The sequence below is a fragment of the Protopterus annectens genome, chromosome 3.part0, assembly GCF_019279795.1.
Source record: "Protopterus annectens isolate FY-2018-M chromosome 3.part0, PAN1.0, whole genome shotgun sequence".
NCBI classification, from domain to species: domain Eukaryota; kingdom Metazoa; phylum Chordata; order Ceratodontiformes; family Protopteridae; genus Protopterus; species Protopterus annectens.
Window position 1 is genome coordinate 1,127,812,363 of NC_056731.1, and position 16,943 is coordinate 1,127,829,305.

Below are 16,943 nucleotides of genomic sequence, written 5' to 3' on the forward strand. Positions count from 1 at the left end.
TCCTCCATATCCCCAACACCATTACATGGCAATTTATTTTTTTCAGCCCCAGCTTTCACAAGGGCTCATGAGAAAATCTGCCTAGCAACCCCTCCACCCCAGAAAGGCATGCTCATCCTCCTTGTTAGTCTCTTATCAAACTTGTGTCACAGTGAGGGCTTTATCCTTCTACTTCACCAGGCTGACTAAACATCTACTGCTGTGGTAAGTGCACCCACACAATTATACTATCATCATCATTAGGATTACAGACGCCTTATTTTTCAGTATCAAAGAAAATAATACTAAAGTAGTTAGTTACCCAAATGGAGGCAGTAGTAGTAACATGTCTTGCAAGACTAGTGGCAAAAACCTGCTCTGCTCCTTGACTGATGGTTCACCTTGTAATGTATGAAAAGTCAGGCAGGATGTCTTGTAGATACTATAGACTGAAACATCCCTAAAGGAGTGTGCTCCTACCTTAGCAGAGCGAGTTCTAACTCTTCCCATGGAGATTTTCATTGCTGTAGTAACAAGGTAATGCAATTAAGCTAGACATTTTGACAGTGTTTGGACACATGCCTAACCTGCTTGCCTGGGATGACAGTTACAAAAAAACTGTCAGACTGTTTGAAGTTTTGTATTCTTTGCAGCCGGGAGATGAAAGCCTGGCCGGAAGGCTAGCTTCCGCACTATTACTGCTACCCTGAACAGTGGGTGTGAATTAGTGTTCTCCTATTGTTTATTCACCACATGACTGTGGTATTCCCTGTAACTACCTTCAGCATTCCAGACTATTTGACTACCTGCATTGCCAGACGTTTTTTACGCTGACATGTCTTTTCACCATGAAGTGTTCCATACTCCCTGGATTTACAGCTGACCAGTACAAGTCCCTATGCCATGTCTAAGGCACCTGGGGTCAGAATATGCATAATCTCCTGGAATACAAAAGGAATCCCAAGGTTACTGAACACCTGTTGTAACCACCATTTGAATTTGGTCTTGACACAGGTGGGGTGAGTGGCACTATTCTGCTCTATGGGTGACTGTACTGCCCCCTAGTTTTTCAGGTTATGTTTCTTATATGTAGCCTAACCACAGGTACCCTATGAATAGAGTCAGATATGCAGTTTATAAATTTCAAGAGCTTCTAGGTTGCATGTATGCCTTTTGAGCTGAACTGGAAAAGAATGATCTCAATTGATGGACCTTCTTCCTGGGTAGCAATTTGCTTACAGTTTGTGTAGAGAATAGTCCTCAGAAAAATCTTAGAGGTTGCTGGTGCCAAGCTTGTTTTTTTTGTAGGTTCATTTAGAACCTAGGCTGGTCTGCCAATGGAGAGAACATTACACAGACCTTTGTTCTCTTCACTGTTCAAGCAATCATCTAGATGAAGGTAGACATGAATCCCCTTGGGCCTGAGGTGAGAAATACTGGTACCAGACATGTGGTATATAATCTGAGCACAGTGGAAAGAGAAAATAAAAAAGATGCGAGCTGAAAATGCTCCCATCTTGTCTGTAATTGCTGAAATTACCTGTGGTCCTTGTGGAAAGAGGACATTTATATAGGCATTTTTCAAGATTCAGACTTACAGGCACTGCATTTGATAAAAGCAGTGAGAGAAGCACTTGAAAGTTAGGAATCTTGAAGTTGGTTACTCTTAGAAAGTTGGTCTGTCTAGATATGTCTAGGGTGGGCTATCAGAGGTCATTCTTCTTTATGACTAGGAGCAGCCTGGAATAGAAATCATTTCCTTCTTGCTCTAAAGGAACTAAATTTTTATGGCTTTGACTGTAAAAGCCAAACCACAGCTGCTTATTTGACAGTACAGGAAGCAGACCTCTCAACTGTCCCTGTTTCAGAGGAACATATCTATTTTCAGGCCTGATTTATCCCTCCACATGATGCACCTGAGGTATGCCCCTATTTTCAGGCTTGGTTTATCCACTCACACAATTTTCTGAATCTTGTCATCACATGGAATTTTTGAAGCCATCTAGTATACAAATAACCACACTACACGACCAACATACTGGTGGCATCAGTAATTAAAAAAAAAAAAAAGATGACCTACATCTTACATCTCCCTCTTTCAGAAGCAAAAGTGAATGACCTCTTGTGGTAGAATTTTGCAATACAGTTCTCCTTGATAATGTGCTTGTATTTTCCATCATTTTTGTCATAGACTGTTTTTTTACACTTGTTTTTTTAGTATCCCACAATTTTACTGGAAGCTGGGAGAGTTATGTGCTACATGGTAATCACATTTTATGCTAATCAGGTGTCCAGAAATTTTGCTGCACCTATTTTCCAAGAGTCTTTGTACCTATTTTCAATTTCTGCAGAGTGTGAGTGATGGGTGCCACTTCTTTTTTTTTTTGGGGGGGGGGGGGCTGGATAAAACATAAGCCAATGCTGACACAGAAGGCTGGGCTACTTGAGAAATTATTCTGTTGCTATGTGATCATCCATTCCTTAGCAAACCTTCTGTGATCAAATGGGGTGAGACGCTTGGACAGGTGTCAACAGTGGAGGCATCCTGCCTTTACCTCTTGCAGTATGTAAAGATGGGGGCTCTTCAAAGAACGAAGGGTTTGAGCTAGTAATTGGCATTAGGATGATCAGGATATTTTGCTTGGAGAACCACTCTTGCAACAGTTGAAAACTACAAGGAAAGGACATACCACAATAATGCCTGGAAACTCAAATTTATCCCAAAAGTCACACAGATTTCTTAAGACTGGCTAGAGGCAAGGGATATAATCTCACTGCCTGTCTGAAAAGGGACTAGGACAGGAAGGGACAGCTGTAAAATATTGTGGGAAAGGGGCATATAAAGTGGCATCTCAATGGAAATTATGTAATCAGGTACATGGGGGCTAGAAGATATCACTATAGCCCTTTGCTCTCTGCCCACTAGTTCCTTGATTGTCAATGTTTTTTTGCATTTCCTGTTTCTGGTCACACAGTGAGTTCTCCAAATGAAGACACTCCATATGTTAGTGCTAAGAGCTTTCCTGTGCTTTACAGAAAACTTGAAGATTATCAGCCAAAGAAGTATCTTTTTGCTGAAGGTATTCTAGTGCTTAAAGAAAGAAATATGGTAGTTTTCCCACGTGTAAAAAAAGCATGGCAGATGATAATATTTAGAATCAACAGTCTACATATGTACTTTAGTTATTTTTTTCAGGGACCTCATGGACCTCATAAAAACATCTGTCACAACAAATATTTATCACACTAAAATTAATTCAAAGAGGTTTACAAGCTGAGTACTTAATATCAGTCATAAATGGCTCATCTAGCACCTGGTACCAGCAATCAATATGGTACCCTGCAAAAAAAAAAAAAAAAAAACATTCTGCATTCAGAAATGTAAATGTCAGTACAGAAAAAAATGCAGGGATTGTGCTTCTCTATCATGTACCCTAACACTGTGTACCTCGAGTGGTCTCCTCCTTTGCCCTACTCTTGCTACACTTCTGTTAATATTATCTAGAAGTCAAAGAACCAATAAAGGATGCTGCAAAACATTCTCTGTACAGATGAAATCCAGCAAATAATTTTATCTTTTACTTTTTTCAGTCCTGCACTTAGCAGTTGATGTGATGATTATATAGAAGCCAAAAGCACAATAGGCAGATATACTGGTGATCAATTCCTATGTTGGTACAAAACAAATACTAAAAATGGTGTAGCCTGTTGGCCATCCAAATAAGCACTGCCAGGGCAGGGGTAAAAGTTCAACTTCCTTGTGGGGAATGTTCAAAAGCCAACTGCCAGCCTGTTGCTAATTCCTTTGGATAATGAATAGGATTGCAACAGTGATAGTTATAACAAACATCAGCTGCAGTGCACTTACCTTAACAAGTAATACTTAATGCCATTTATTTTAAGATAAGATTAAAATAAACAGATTACACATTGTTTAATATCTGCATGTTTTGACATTTTTACAGTATTTACTAAGAACTGCTGCTCTCCACACAATGGCACCTAGCAGTGATCTATAGTGTCACAGATATCTTGCAGCATAATTCCCACCTTGTAATCTATGTGGATGCTGATCTCTCACAGTGTAGGTTTCCCTTAAAATACCCTTACTGTCTAGACATACTTTAACTACTAGAACATCTAGTCTGTGCACAGTTTAGTGGCTCTCATTGTTCCTTGTCTTACTGAACTATTCAATATTTAAATTTCCCTCACTCCTCCCTAGTAGATCAGTGCACTTCCCGACTCCTTCTGTGGCCAATATGGTTGAGATGGATATTCTGAGACAATGTAGCAATTGCCTCGTGTACACTGACAGCCCACTTATTCTTAACAAAACAGATAAAGTATGAGAGAGAGAGGTATAAATGCACTTTAATGCTGGAGGCAAAACTCTCTCATAGAACCAAAACTAATCCTACAGAGATTGTCAGTGACACTTGCAACATCCCTTCTGCCCAGGATAAAGACCCTACACATAAAACTACTTATGCTGACGCACTTACAGGTAACCGTCCTAAAATACTAAGACTTCCTGTACAGATAAATCAAAAAAAAGGGTCCTCGGCCATCACGTAAACAATTTATTAAAGCACCACCCACAGCTACATATAGTAACATTGTACCCAGTGCCTCTACTGCTAAGCCCTTAAGGCAAACCAGTTCACAGCTAAGTTTCCTGGTCACTGGTGATTCTGTAGTAAGGTACATCGATGTCCACTCCATGAGAATGAGCAAGGACAGAGTCACAGTTAGCTGCCTTTCTGGGGCTAAGCTCCATCAAGTCAAACAGATACTCTGGTCACTGAACCACAAGTACCAGTATGACTCTGTCATTGTCCATGTGGGTGTTAATGACCCGAGACGTACCTCCCCTGACTATATGGAGGAAGACAACATCAAGCTTGCTGATTACGTGCCTCATACCTGCCTGAGACACAATCAGAGATCAAGCTCACTGACTGTGTCTCGGGCAGGTATGAGACTAGCATTGAGCAGCATACTACCTTCTCCAAGGATGATGCCACGTAACCAACAGAAAATTGTAAAATAAAAACACCACGACCAACCAAGTATTCCGAAACGTTTTAATCCACACACTAAGCGCTTTCACCATCAAAACATGGCATCATCAGAGTGAATGGAATCAAACTGTCCCCTTACTTTTATACATAATGATAAAACAATGTTCCAATTGGCCAATACCATAATTACCTTGTTCTTAAAGAAGCATGCGTCAAACAATTACATACAGCTCGTGCCTTAGTATAATCAATGTTTGTGAAACATATATATTTATAGAAAATTCATACATATAAAAAAATATATATGCATATCATATATATTATATGTAAACAGTACAAAGTGTATTAATGAGATTTGTATTTTTTGCCATAGATAGGGTGCTGTTCAGTGAAAGAGGAGGAGATGAAAAATTAAAGGTGGAACTTTTGGAATACAAATGGCAGATTTTGTTAAATGCCTGTATGCCACTGGGTTAAATGAACACATCTCCTTAAAACCAATATTGAAGCAAAAGGCAAATGTTATATAGATAGGTAAAAAATATATACTTTCAGCATGCAATTTTATAAAATTCTGTTATATGATATGCATATATATATTTTTATATGTATGTATTTTCTAAAAATACTTGGTTGGTCGTGGTGTTTTTATTTGACAAGTTTAATATCCATTGGGTACTTTTTCTTATGTAACCAACAGAAAATGATTGATTTTAAAAACTGGCTTAGCTTCTGGTGTTTTTTCACTTACCTGGTGAGGTGGGGGGTTAAGCCCTACCAGGGGTCTCATTTCTGGCTCCAAGCGCCCAGGCATCCAGGCCAACCCGCTCCAGGGACAGTGTCAAGTGGGGAGTTTGACTGGGGCGGTACACATGTCAAAGAGTAATGAAGGTGTCCTAAGGCGAGCTCAGGGAGGACAGAAACCTCCTGTGGAGCAAAAGGGCAAAAGCTCGCTTGATCTTGATTTTCAGTATGAATGCAGACCATGAAGCCGGGGTCTCACGATCCTTCTGGCTTTTGGAGTTTTAAGCAGGAGGTGTCACAAAAGTTACCACAGGGATAACTGGTTTGGGGCGGCCAAGTGTTCACAGCAACATCGCTTTTTGATCCTTTGATGTCAGCTCTTCCTATCATTGTGAAGCAGAATTCACCAAGTGTTGGATTGTTCATCCACTAATAGGGAACACGAGCTGGGTTTAGACTGTCGTGAGACAGGTTAGCTTTACCCTACTGATGATGTGTTGTTCCGATAGTAATCCTGCTCAGTACGAGAGGAACCACAGGTTCAGACATTTGGTGTATACTCAAAAAATGTTCAGACATTTGCTTCATAGCACTGAGCAGCATACTACCTTCTCCATTGATGATGCCACATAACCAACAGAAAACGATTGATATTAAAAACTAGCTTAGCTTCTGGTGTCAATCCAAGGGGGGTACAATATTTGATGGCCTGGAACAACATGGTTGACAGACCACGTTGCTTTGCAGGGATGGTCTGCACATATCCCCTCGAGGCTTTCAGATACTGGCAAAGACCTTTTCCACCCCACAGTGCCTTTTTTAAGGCAATGCCAAACTAATAAACCTTCCACCTTAACTGAAACTAAGAAGGAACATTCGAAGATGGTACTGCTCAATGCTAGAAGTTTTAACAAGAAACTCCACTCCCTGCAAGCCTTCCTCTCCCTGGAGAGTGCAGACATCTTTGAATTAATGGAGACATGGTTTAAAGTCGTGCAGAGTACCCCAGTAATGCAAAGTTATAATGCCTTTCACACCTTTAGACCAGCTACTGCACAGGAGGGAACTAAAGGTGAAGAAGTTTCAGTCTACATTAAAAACAACCTCATATCCAGACTAGTTAAACTGTATGAACCACTGGAACTCATACATGTGCAACTCATCATAAACAGGTTCTTGTACCATATCCTTGCAACACATAGGTCCCCCTCCATGTCCCAAGAAACACATACTACCTATCTCAATGTACTAGAGTCCCTCACCATTCAACTCAATATGATATTAATGGGGAATCTCAACTATCCCCTCTATATTTTGGGAATTATATACCGGTTCTAATACATAAGCCCTGTGATTCCTAAACTTTAATACCAACATCCTGGAATCATTGGTCAATTCCCCTATAGGGGTACAAACATCCTTGACCTTATACTCATGAACATACGGGAGTGATGTTCCACACCCAATGTAATGTCTTCGCTCATCAGATCTGACTACAAGGCAATGTTGCTTGAAATAAAAATAAAATCTGGGGACCCAGAGAAACCAAAAACCTTTATGATCTATTCCAAGGCTAACCTTGATGTACTAAGTGATACCTTAGATAAATTCCAGGCACCTCAAAATCCAGGAAACACCATAGCATATGCTGAGCTATTTACAAAATGTCTGTACAGCCATACTGATAAACTGTACAGAGCAAGATGTGCCCACTCGTATTAAAAATAAGACAAACTCAAAAGACAAGCCACCCTGGTGGAATCACAAGATCAAAAGGTTAAACAAAATTCTTGGCTAAGTGAAGGAGAAACAAAGCCCATACTAAAAGCCCCTGATCAATCTAAACAAGCTAAGAGGGTTAATTAATTCTTCAAAAGCTAAATTTGAAGAAAAAATATCTTCCCTGTCAATGAACAGTCAAAGACAGCTGTGTCTGTAACCTCAGGAGAAATATGCAGCAATGTGCAACTCTTACTGTAAATGGCATTACCCACATTGAAGTGGTGGCCATTGCCAGCCTTTTGGCTGACAGGTTAGGCTCAAATCCCCCCCACCATGTCACCCTCCCGATAGTCCAAAGAGAATACCGTATACCACAATCCCCCAACCATTACTAGGGAAGAGGTCATCAATGCACTTTCCAAGGCCAAAAACACTGCATCGATAGGCCCAGATAACATCTCAGGATGTTAAATAAATAGCAAGAAATGTGACCTCTCTGATCCACTTGAATCACTTTTCAACTAAAGCCTAAAAGTCAGGTTTTGAGTTCAAGGAATGGAAGACGGCTAAAATCATTCTCCTGCCCAAAGGCGTTCCAATCACTGATCTGGGTAATGAAAGGCCCATAAGTCTGATCAGCCTCATATGTAAGGCCATGGAAAGAATAATCATGGACATGATAAATGAGGACATAAGTAACTTGCAATCTTTGGACTCATCAAAGTTCGGTTTTGTTAAATGAATGTCATGCCTAGCAAATTTGGTGGACTTTTTTGAGAAATTCTCCGAAGGACTGGATGAAAGTAAGACTGTGCACAACCTGGCCATGGCTTCAGACACAATACCCCACTTGGGCATTATAGACAAGCTCTCCAATTTAGATATAAACACTTTTATCACCCACTGGATAGTCAAATGGCTCACTGATAGAACCCAGGAGGTCAAAATACGTGAGGTCAGCTCCACCAAGAGATCAGTCATAAACAGAGTTCTCCAGAGCTCAGTACTGGGCCAACTCCTTTTTGGCATCTATTTCTTTGAAATGGAAGTGAATGCTGAAGGTTTACAGCTAATTAAGTTTGCTGATGATTGCAAGCTAGGGGTTATCCATCGATCCTTCTGCAAGACACTAGCATTCGTCAAGAAGGCCCACCTCTGACTAACAAATGATGCCAAAGCAATGGTTTCAGATTCAATGATAAGAAGTGCATAACTATACCCTTTGGGAAGTCAACCATCCCAGCTAATTACCACGTTGATAATATGCCCCTAAAGTTGACTCAGTGGTCAGGGATCTGGGTATGCACATAGATAACAGCCTTACCTTCGACCACCATGTGGCTACAGTAGTGAGGAATTATTTTTATATTGCACAGCATACAAGTAAAGGCATGGCATCTAGGTCCAAACAGTCATTATCCCACTTTATCAGACCAGAGTACAATGCTCCCTTCGGTATGTACCTGACCAGGAATATGCAGCAACTAGAGTGAAATCAGACATTCCTTACAAAAAGAATACAAAGCATGACAAACTTGCCTTACACATAATGCCTTAAAGCCCTTCTCCTCTACTCAGTCTCATATAGCTTGTTGAAAGGTGATCTATTCTTGACTTACAAACCATCTGCAACCCCCCCACAGTTATGAATTTCCCCCATATTTGTAAGTCAAACAGTACCAGAAATATAAGGTCTAGGGATCTGAATTTTGTCTGCGACTTAAAGAGAACACACTGAAGACAAAGACTGGTGTCCCAGAGACTGCCCGCCCAGTGGAACTGGCTTCCCCATCCATGTAAAGCTGAGTTCATCTATTACCCAATTTAAGCACAACCTAGACAGACCAGTGGATGGGGAATAGGAAACTTAACTGGGCCTGGAACCCATGTCTCTTATGGACAGAGATATTTTATAAATGCCTGGCCCTAAATATACTATTTAGATACAGGACATTATTCTTTTGGAAAAACTTGGTTAGGCTTAGAAAGGCTCCCTGGGTTGTTAGTCTAGTATAAATCTGGCTCCCTGGGTTGTTAGTCTAGTATAAATCTAAGAATCTATAAATATAATGTGTCCAAATGAAAATGCAAGAACTACATAAAACAAACAGAATAAGCATTCATCTCTACAAAAACAACAGTTAGGAAAAGGAAAAATGAAAGAATACACAAATGTACCAAATAGTATTTAGAAAAAGCCAAAGAATAAAAGTCCACACAACTCAGTCTAATAAATCTTATAGAATTGCTACAATTAACCTCAACATGCATTACTTTTTTTTGGGTGGGGGGCATTGTCTGAAAATGTCACTTTACAGTGAAATAAACTATGCCTCCTGTGCACAGGATCCCTAAAGCCCTAGAAGATGAGGTCTACTCTCAAACATTTACCAAATTTATATCCCTACAGAAGTTTAGTAGAAGCTAGTCTTGTGTAAATAGCAGCTCATCAGCATGAAACTAAAAATTGACTCATTCACATACTGGATAAAATCAATTACTCAGCTTTGTGAAATCATCCTCCCCTCCACCTAACTAACAGTTCATCTGAAGATTCATAAAGAATGGAGAAATGCTGCCTACCCAAACACTTCTACTGCCTTAGAACTGCAAATCATAGACATCTTTCTTCTGAATATGATCAATGGTCTCGTGAAGAACACGTACCATTTCACTGTTCTGTAGAAGGCACTCGCTACTGACTTCTTTTTTCCATGTTCTTATGGTGACACACAAAGGACAAGTATAATGCAGATCCAGATACTCCAACCCAAAGTATTCCTTAATGTGCATTATATCCCAGGTTAACTGAACACCACCTACACAGCTACGGTCATACACACATCACTCAAAATGCAATTTTTTTGCTTCTATGTAGTACAAATCTTAATCTAGGAGAACTACCTGCTATGTTTCACCGGCTGTACTATAAAGTAAAGCAGAACTGCAAACAAATGTTTGGTCACAAGACAATGTACTGCATTTCACTGGCTGTACAAAGCAAGCCTGTATTCATAACTACAGTAAGTTTTCAGTGGTAACTCATGTCTGCCACTCAATCAAGTTAATCAAATAGCAGTTCACATTAGGAGAAATGAAGCACCATGCCCCAGGTTTCCATAAATGAGGCAGGAGGGTGGAAATGGAGAGGAATAAGCTATAATAACAGAGATTCCCCGGCCTAAGCTGAAGATTTTTACCATGCATGCTGGAGTCTGCATATTGCACATTCAGACTTAATGGGAAGTACCACTGAGGCTCCTGCAGCATACTGCTGCGCCTCAGACTACTATCTTCTCCACTTCATCTTCCACTCATCTCAAAGTGACCTATAGGTCACAGATGGGATAAGTCAGGCAGAAAAAACATTCATTGTCCTAATATGATGGATTAGTTTTGGTTATTTTGTGGTCAGAAACTGGACATTTAGGAATATTGAAAAAAAAATCCTTTCTATCTTTGGCAGCAAGAGGAGAAGAGAAGCTGGCTGTCTTAATGGTTAATAGTCAGTCTTCCTGTGGACGATATATTCAGTAGAATGGCACCACCCCAAAACGTTGATGAACAGCAGGGTTGAAGCAATAGGACTAAGGAACCTATCATATTAAATGAGAAAGATAAGGGACACCACCAGGGAAGAAATCTGACATGAATCGGATGTTAAGGGGTTTTGGATGTTACAGATCACCATTTTCAGGAAGTTTCAAGGTTGATAAAGAAAGGTACTCAAATTTTGCGGACTGACAGATTTTTACTGATCTCTCAAATTAGTGCTGACAAATGTAATAAGTGAAGAAATCAGAAGGCTTTCACCTGCATGGTGTCCTACTGCAGAATGTGAAGTTATATGAAAAAATACTGGTCTTAAAATCTGCTATCGCTGTATGAGCAAATGAGCAAAAGAAAAGAGAAAACACATGAATGGATACATTTCACTTTGTTGTTTTCCTTAATGCACTGTGACACTGTACTGTAAGGCCAATGAATGCATCAAGATCTACACCAACACAAGGTGAAGAGTGAGACACAGAAGTGAAGTGAAACAAAGTAAAGAGAAGGAATGGAAACAGCAAAATAAATCGTTATCACAACAGAATGCGGAAGGGCAAGCACAAACAAAGTTGCATCAGTGACACAGGTTTACTTACTAAAACCCAATATCCCTTTTTTCTGAAATTAAATACCAGTCAAAGTATATTACAGGAATTAATGCGTGAGAGAAGTACTAAAGCTAGAACAATGAGGCAATGGCAGGCTTGAAAATGCAAATCAACATATTTACCTTAAGCAACTTTCCTAAGGATGAGATGCAATAAATAAATAAATAAATAAATAAATAACTGTAGACATCAAAGTAAACCCTACAGCAAATCTTGAGTGTGTGCGTGGAGGGGAGGGGGGTACTGTAGGCTAATAATGAATTAAAATCTGGTTTATTTCAGGCGGTAATGGGAACTGAAGATGTGTGGCACTGGCATCATCAAAATCCATTTCCAGTAATCCCACATAATTTAATGGAAGAAAGCTGTAAGTAAAATAACAATCCTTGAGAATTAGCCTTGGAAATGCATTCATTAAAATAAAGTTTTTACTGACAGCAACTGATGCAATAACCTGACAGAGAGATGACCTTCAGATGGTCAAAGTTAATTTTTACTGGGTTATAGTTTTAATAAAACTATATTCAGATTCACTCTCAAAAATATCATGATATATATATATACACACACATACATGTGCTGGTCTGCACACTCAGTATTACTTGGGTAAGGGAAAAAGCCAGTCACTTCATTACCTCTTGCCATCTGAACAGCTGTACACTTGGCAGACAAACAGCAGTTAAGATGATGATGTTACTGCAATGCATTAGTAATCCTCTCTGCCTGACCATCATGCTTCATACATTCTAATGGAGAAGGATTTTTTTTTCTATTCTACAAACTAACTACATTAAGATATATACTACAGCCAGTTTGATACCTCACATATTTTTCATTCAGTATCAGTTCAAGTATTCTTTGAAATATTACTCTATTGCTGTTGTACAGGTAGCAGGTTCTTATTCTACTGTCAAACAACAAAAAGTATATTCTCAGCAATTACAATGCATTCAGTACAGCAGAATAAAAAGATGAAAACATTTTGTTATCATATTAAATGTAATTTATAGAATACACTCTAGATTTTTTAATACTATCATCATCAACCCCATTTCCCCCCATTTTTATATGGGGTCAGGGTGTTGTATCAACTGTTGCCACTTCTCTCAATTCAGTGTTACTCTCCTGCCTTCTTTAACAGAGATGCCTGACTGTCACAAGTCTTTCTCTCAAGCAATTTATCCTTCCCTTTGTTGGACATTTTTGTTTCCTCTTGCCCTATTCCTGTCTCTCCCAAAGTTTCTTCACTAAATCATCTTCTGCTTTCCTGCACTTGTGCCTGAACCACCATAACCTGTTCTCCTTGCCTTCTCCGCAATTATGAACTACTTTATCTTCATCTCTCATATCATCATTTCTTTGTCTTTCATACAGAGTGTATCCCACCACCTGTCCCAGACGCATCACTTCTTAACTTCAAGTGTTCTGCCTTCACTGCCCAGATTTCTGTACTATACAGCAGTACTCAAGTTTTCCTAACGATCAGATGAAGTTACACACTGCAAAAAGTTTGGATATCAAATGACATTTAAGCAAAGTTGGAGTGCAGGATTTTGAGACCATTAAGTCTCTTCATTATGCATGGTGTCCACATTTGTTAACTAATAAATCTGTCTTCCTTTCTGTTTTCATTGGTGGCTACCAAGGTAATAAGCCCTTCTCTACATACAACACCTAAAAAGGGCCACATATTAAACAGCTGTTTAAGAATTCAATGCTTATTTACAGTTTTAGAATAATCATCCTGGACACAAAAATGCAATTTTAAATACCAATTGTAAAAATGTAAAAGTGCACCAGTTACATTTTCTGGTTTACATGTTTCAACACGGTCACCTATAGGATAAAGAAATACACTTCATATAAAATTATAATGGATGAAATACTCAAATAAGTTTCTATTATACCCTGTGGTCTTACCTTCACTTGCACTGATAATAATATCGGGCTGGAACACTGACCATGTGGAAGAATCTAAATGTTAGGGAAAATTAAGTCTTTCAGATTAAAAAAGCAGTACTAACAGAAGCAGTGGACCTTCACTACATGGACGCTCTCAAAGTAGAGAGAGAGAGAACAGTAGCAGTTCAAATGCACAAATAAGGACAGAAGAAAGGCTGGGGTGGGACGCATACAATTTATAAAGATAATGTTATAAGAGACTACATTTTCAGTAGAGCTCTGCCCATCTCATTCCTCTAAATACCACACAGAGTGCAGTTTTAAACAATCTATGTATCATTTTTTCTGCTATTTCTCAGTAATATGTTCAACTTCAACACACACTACATTTTCTTGCATGGCCCTAACTGCTAATTTTCCTTCTATTTCTTCATACTTTGCCTGTTAAACAGCGACGTATAACTTAGAAAAATATCACAACTCAATAATTTCGATAACAGTAAAATATTTTTTGGGGGAGGAATTACAGGAATTGCATGCACAACATGTGTAACAACTAAGGAAAACAAAGCCTGTTATTAATGACATGAGAACTAAATGTTGTTACTTTACTGTCAAAATAATGCAACACAGATCACATAATCATAAATGATGGCACTGGTTATTTGCACAGAGATAATACTAAAAGACATCAAGTCACAGAACAAGAAAGGCCTCGAACTCCAGAACATCCTTTTAGACACCAGACTCAAGTTTCTCTCTCACCAGTAAAGCTCACAGGCAGAGTAGACCTATCTGTGCTTACCTTAACATAAAGAAATGAACCGCAGTAACAGTCAACTGAGAATACTATACACTAACCATCGTACCTTGAAATATCTATACTGTTTAAGACAATATAAATTTTAGGAAAATGCTGATGGCAGCACATTCCACAATAGTTGAACTTTTAAAGGGTAACACACTTCAACAGAACACTGTTTTAAATGAACAATCTCACCAAGTTTCACAATGACTGTGGAGAGACCGTTACTGTAAATTATAATGCTGTTGTACAGCAGTTTTCATCCACACACTATCCCTTCTGTGTGGATGCAATATTCACATTAGTTTCTGTTACACCCTGTGGTGACATTAAGCTGCATTACAGCCAGACTGTAACAGTCATTGCTAATGTCAGACTTCTGCAATGAAAAGGCAGTTCTCTACAACAGTTTATTCAACAGTCTACTAGTGACAGCACCTATACCATTCTCTCTCAGTAGCAGTGGTTATGACAATTACCAGACTATGCAAATACATGCACTGATCTTTTCAAATGCACCCTACTCGTGTATCAAGACCAGTCGTAGCATAGTGTGAAGAGCAGTTTCACGTTCTGTGAGCATCAAAAGTATAAACTAGAACTGTCCTTGCCGTTAACGGAGATTACTTCTGGTAATCCACTCCACTACAAATGCATGATGAAAACTAACTGCTACTAAAACTTTTACCTGTAAGATAACCTTTTTATATCATCCATTTATCTCTCTTCAACTGTACACTCCTACACCAGCCTACCCACTCTATCCACCCTCTCCAGATTAAACTACACCTTTCCCTCTCACGTTATCCTAACATATTCTAACTATATCCTACCTGACTACACTTTATAATCTTGTATACTCCCTCTATCCTTTCTGAACCATCCTTTACCACATCCTGCTATTTTGACAACTTTATAAAACCCATAGTTATACTATATAACTTTATGTTTTATAACATCACTTACAAAACCACTTACCCTGACTACTAGAAATGTCTATAACTTTCTGAGACCATCAGTGTTTATAGAACTGCTGTACCTCTGTCATCTCCTGCATCACCTGTACATGTATGTATTTAGTACATACAATAATAGTATTATTTTGCATATATTCTTTGTGCCACTTTTGCTACCTCTGTTAACTTTCAAATACATATATGTACGTATACATTTTATGTATGTGTGGAACTTTTCTCCCTGGGACTCCAAAGAAAATGGACATTTTGCACAACTGGACTGTCCTGGTCAACAAACAGAAATAAATAAATACAAACAAATAAGTAAATAAAAAATGTTTATTTTAATAAAACCTATAAAAGGGCATGCCAGCTAATTAAAGAACTTTAAACAACAGAAACTACAAAGTGTAAGATAAACAACAGAAACTACAAAGTGTGAGACTAACTTAAAAATCACACATTTCCAGCAATAAAAATTATCACTTCACCTGTGTAAAAATACTTTTATACCAAAATTGAAAAACAAGCAAAGATTTAATATTGGAATACATCTGCATTCAAGAAGTTAGTATTAAAATATAAAATAATAATGTTAACTGATGCACTGTTTTATGAAAAGACAATTGCAAAGACAATATAAATTATGTATAACAAATATCTGCAACATACATTCATCCCACATAGAGGCAGTTTTATCTTATCTAGGACTAAAATATACGTAACACTTCCTTTATATTTACTCAAGTTTAGTTTAATCTGCAAATGTGAGATACATTTCCCCAAGTTCAGTGTCTCCTTGTGCTGTTGAACTACATTTTTACACCATCTTTTTTCTTTGGACAATGCATACTAGACAATAAAAAAAAAAAACACACACAGTATTGTACTGCTTGTACAAGTTAAAAACTGGTTCACTTAAAACGTAACATCACCAAATCATTTAATGTCATTGCTACCTACAATATTAGCAAATGTGATGCCCATGAGTATATAATCCCTTAGCACTGGTAAACATGAAAAGATAGGACTCTTAGAAAAATATTTTAGCCTAATCTGAAATGCTTTTCCATGCAGATAAATTAAGTACTGGAGAAACTCTTAAAATATCATAGAATATGGTTAATTATACCATGACCCCCCATTAATATTCCAAAACCTGCACGCTGAATGGCCAGCGCGCACATTGTAAATCGACTTATACTAATGGAAAAAGGTCCGGTCGCCCGGACTTTTTCCATTAGTATAAGTCACTGTCTCGCTATGTTAAAAGAGTTTAACATAGCGACACAGGTTAAAAAGCACAGTGTAAAAAGCGGAGATCTTGCTTTCTCCGTTGCTTTTAAACCTGTCTCGCTATGTTAAATGGGTTTAACATGGCGAGACAAACTAAAAAAGCAACTGAAAGCAAGATCTCCGTTGCTTTTTACTGTTCACTATGTTAAATGGGTTTAACATGGCGAGACAGCTTTAAAATAAGCAACGGACATCTCCGTTGCTTATTTTAAAGCTGCCTCATATGGTAAACCCATTTAACATAACAAATAGTAAAAGCAGCGGAGATCTTGCTTTCTCCGTTGCTTTTGGCCACAGCTCTGATGTACTGTGTAGGCATGCGCAGTACATCAGAACTGCCGCGGATACCAGACAG

At 38.6% G+C, this 16,943-nt stretch overlaps 1 protein-coding gene across 1 annotated transcript in view; it reads right to left on the reverse strand.

The window, feature by feature from the left end:
* The window catches only part of RMC1 (regulator of MON1-CCZ1), a 1,444,591-nt gene that overhangs the window by 640,748 nt on the left and 786,900 nt on the right, over positions 1-16,943 (reverse strand). Inside the window, exon 12 of the mRNA XM_044065362.1 lies at positions 13,550-13,603. Coding sequence (XP_043921297.1) covers positions 13,550-13,603 — 54 coding nt within the window. The remainder of the gene's footprint in view (positions 1-13,549; positions 13,604-16,943) is intronic.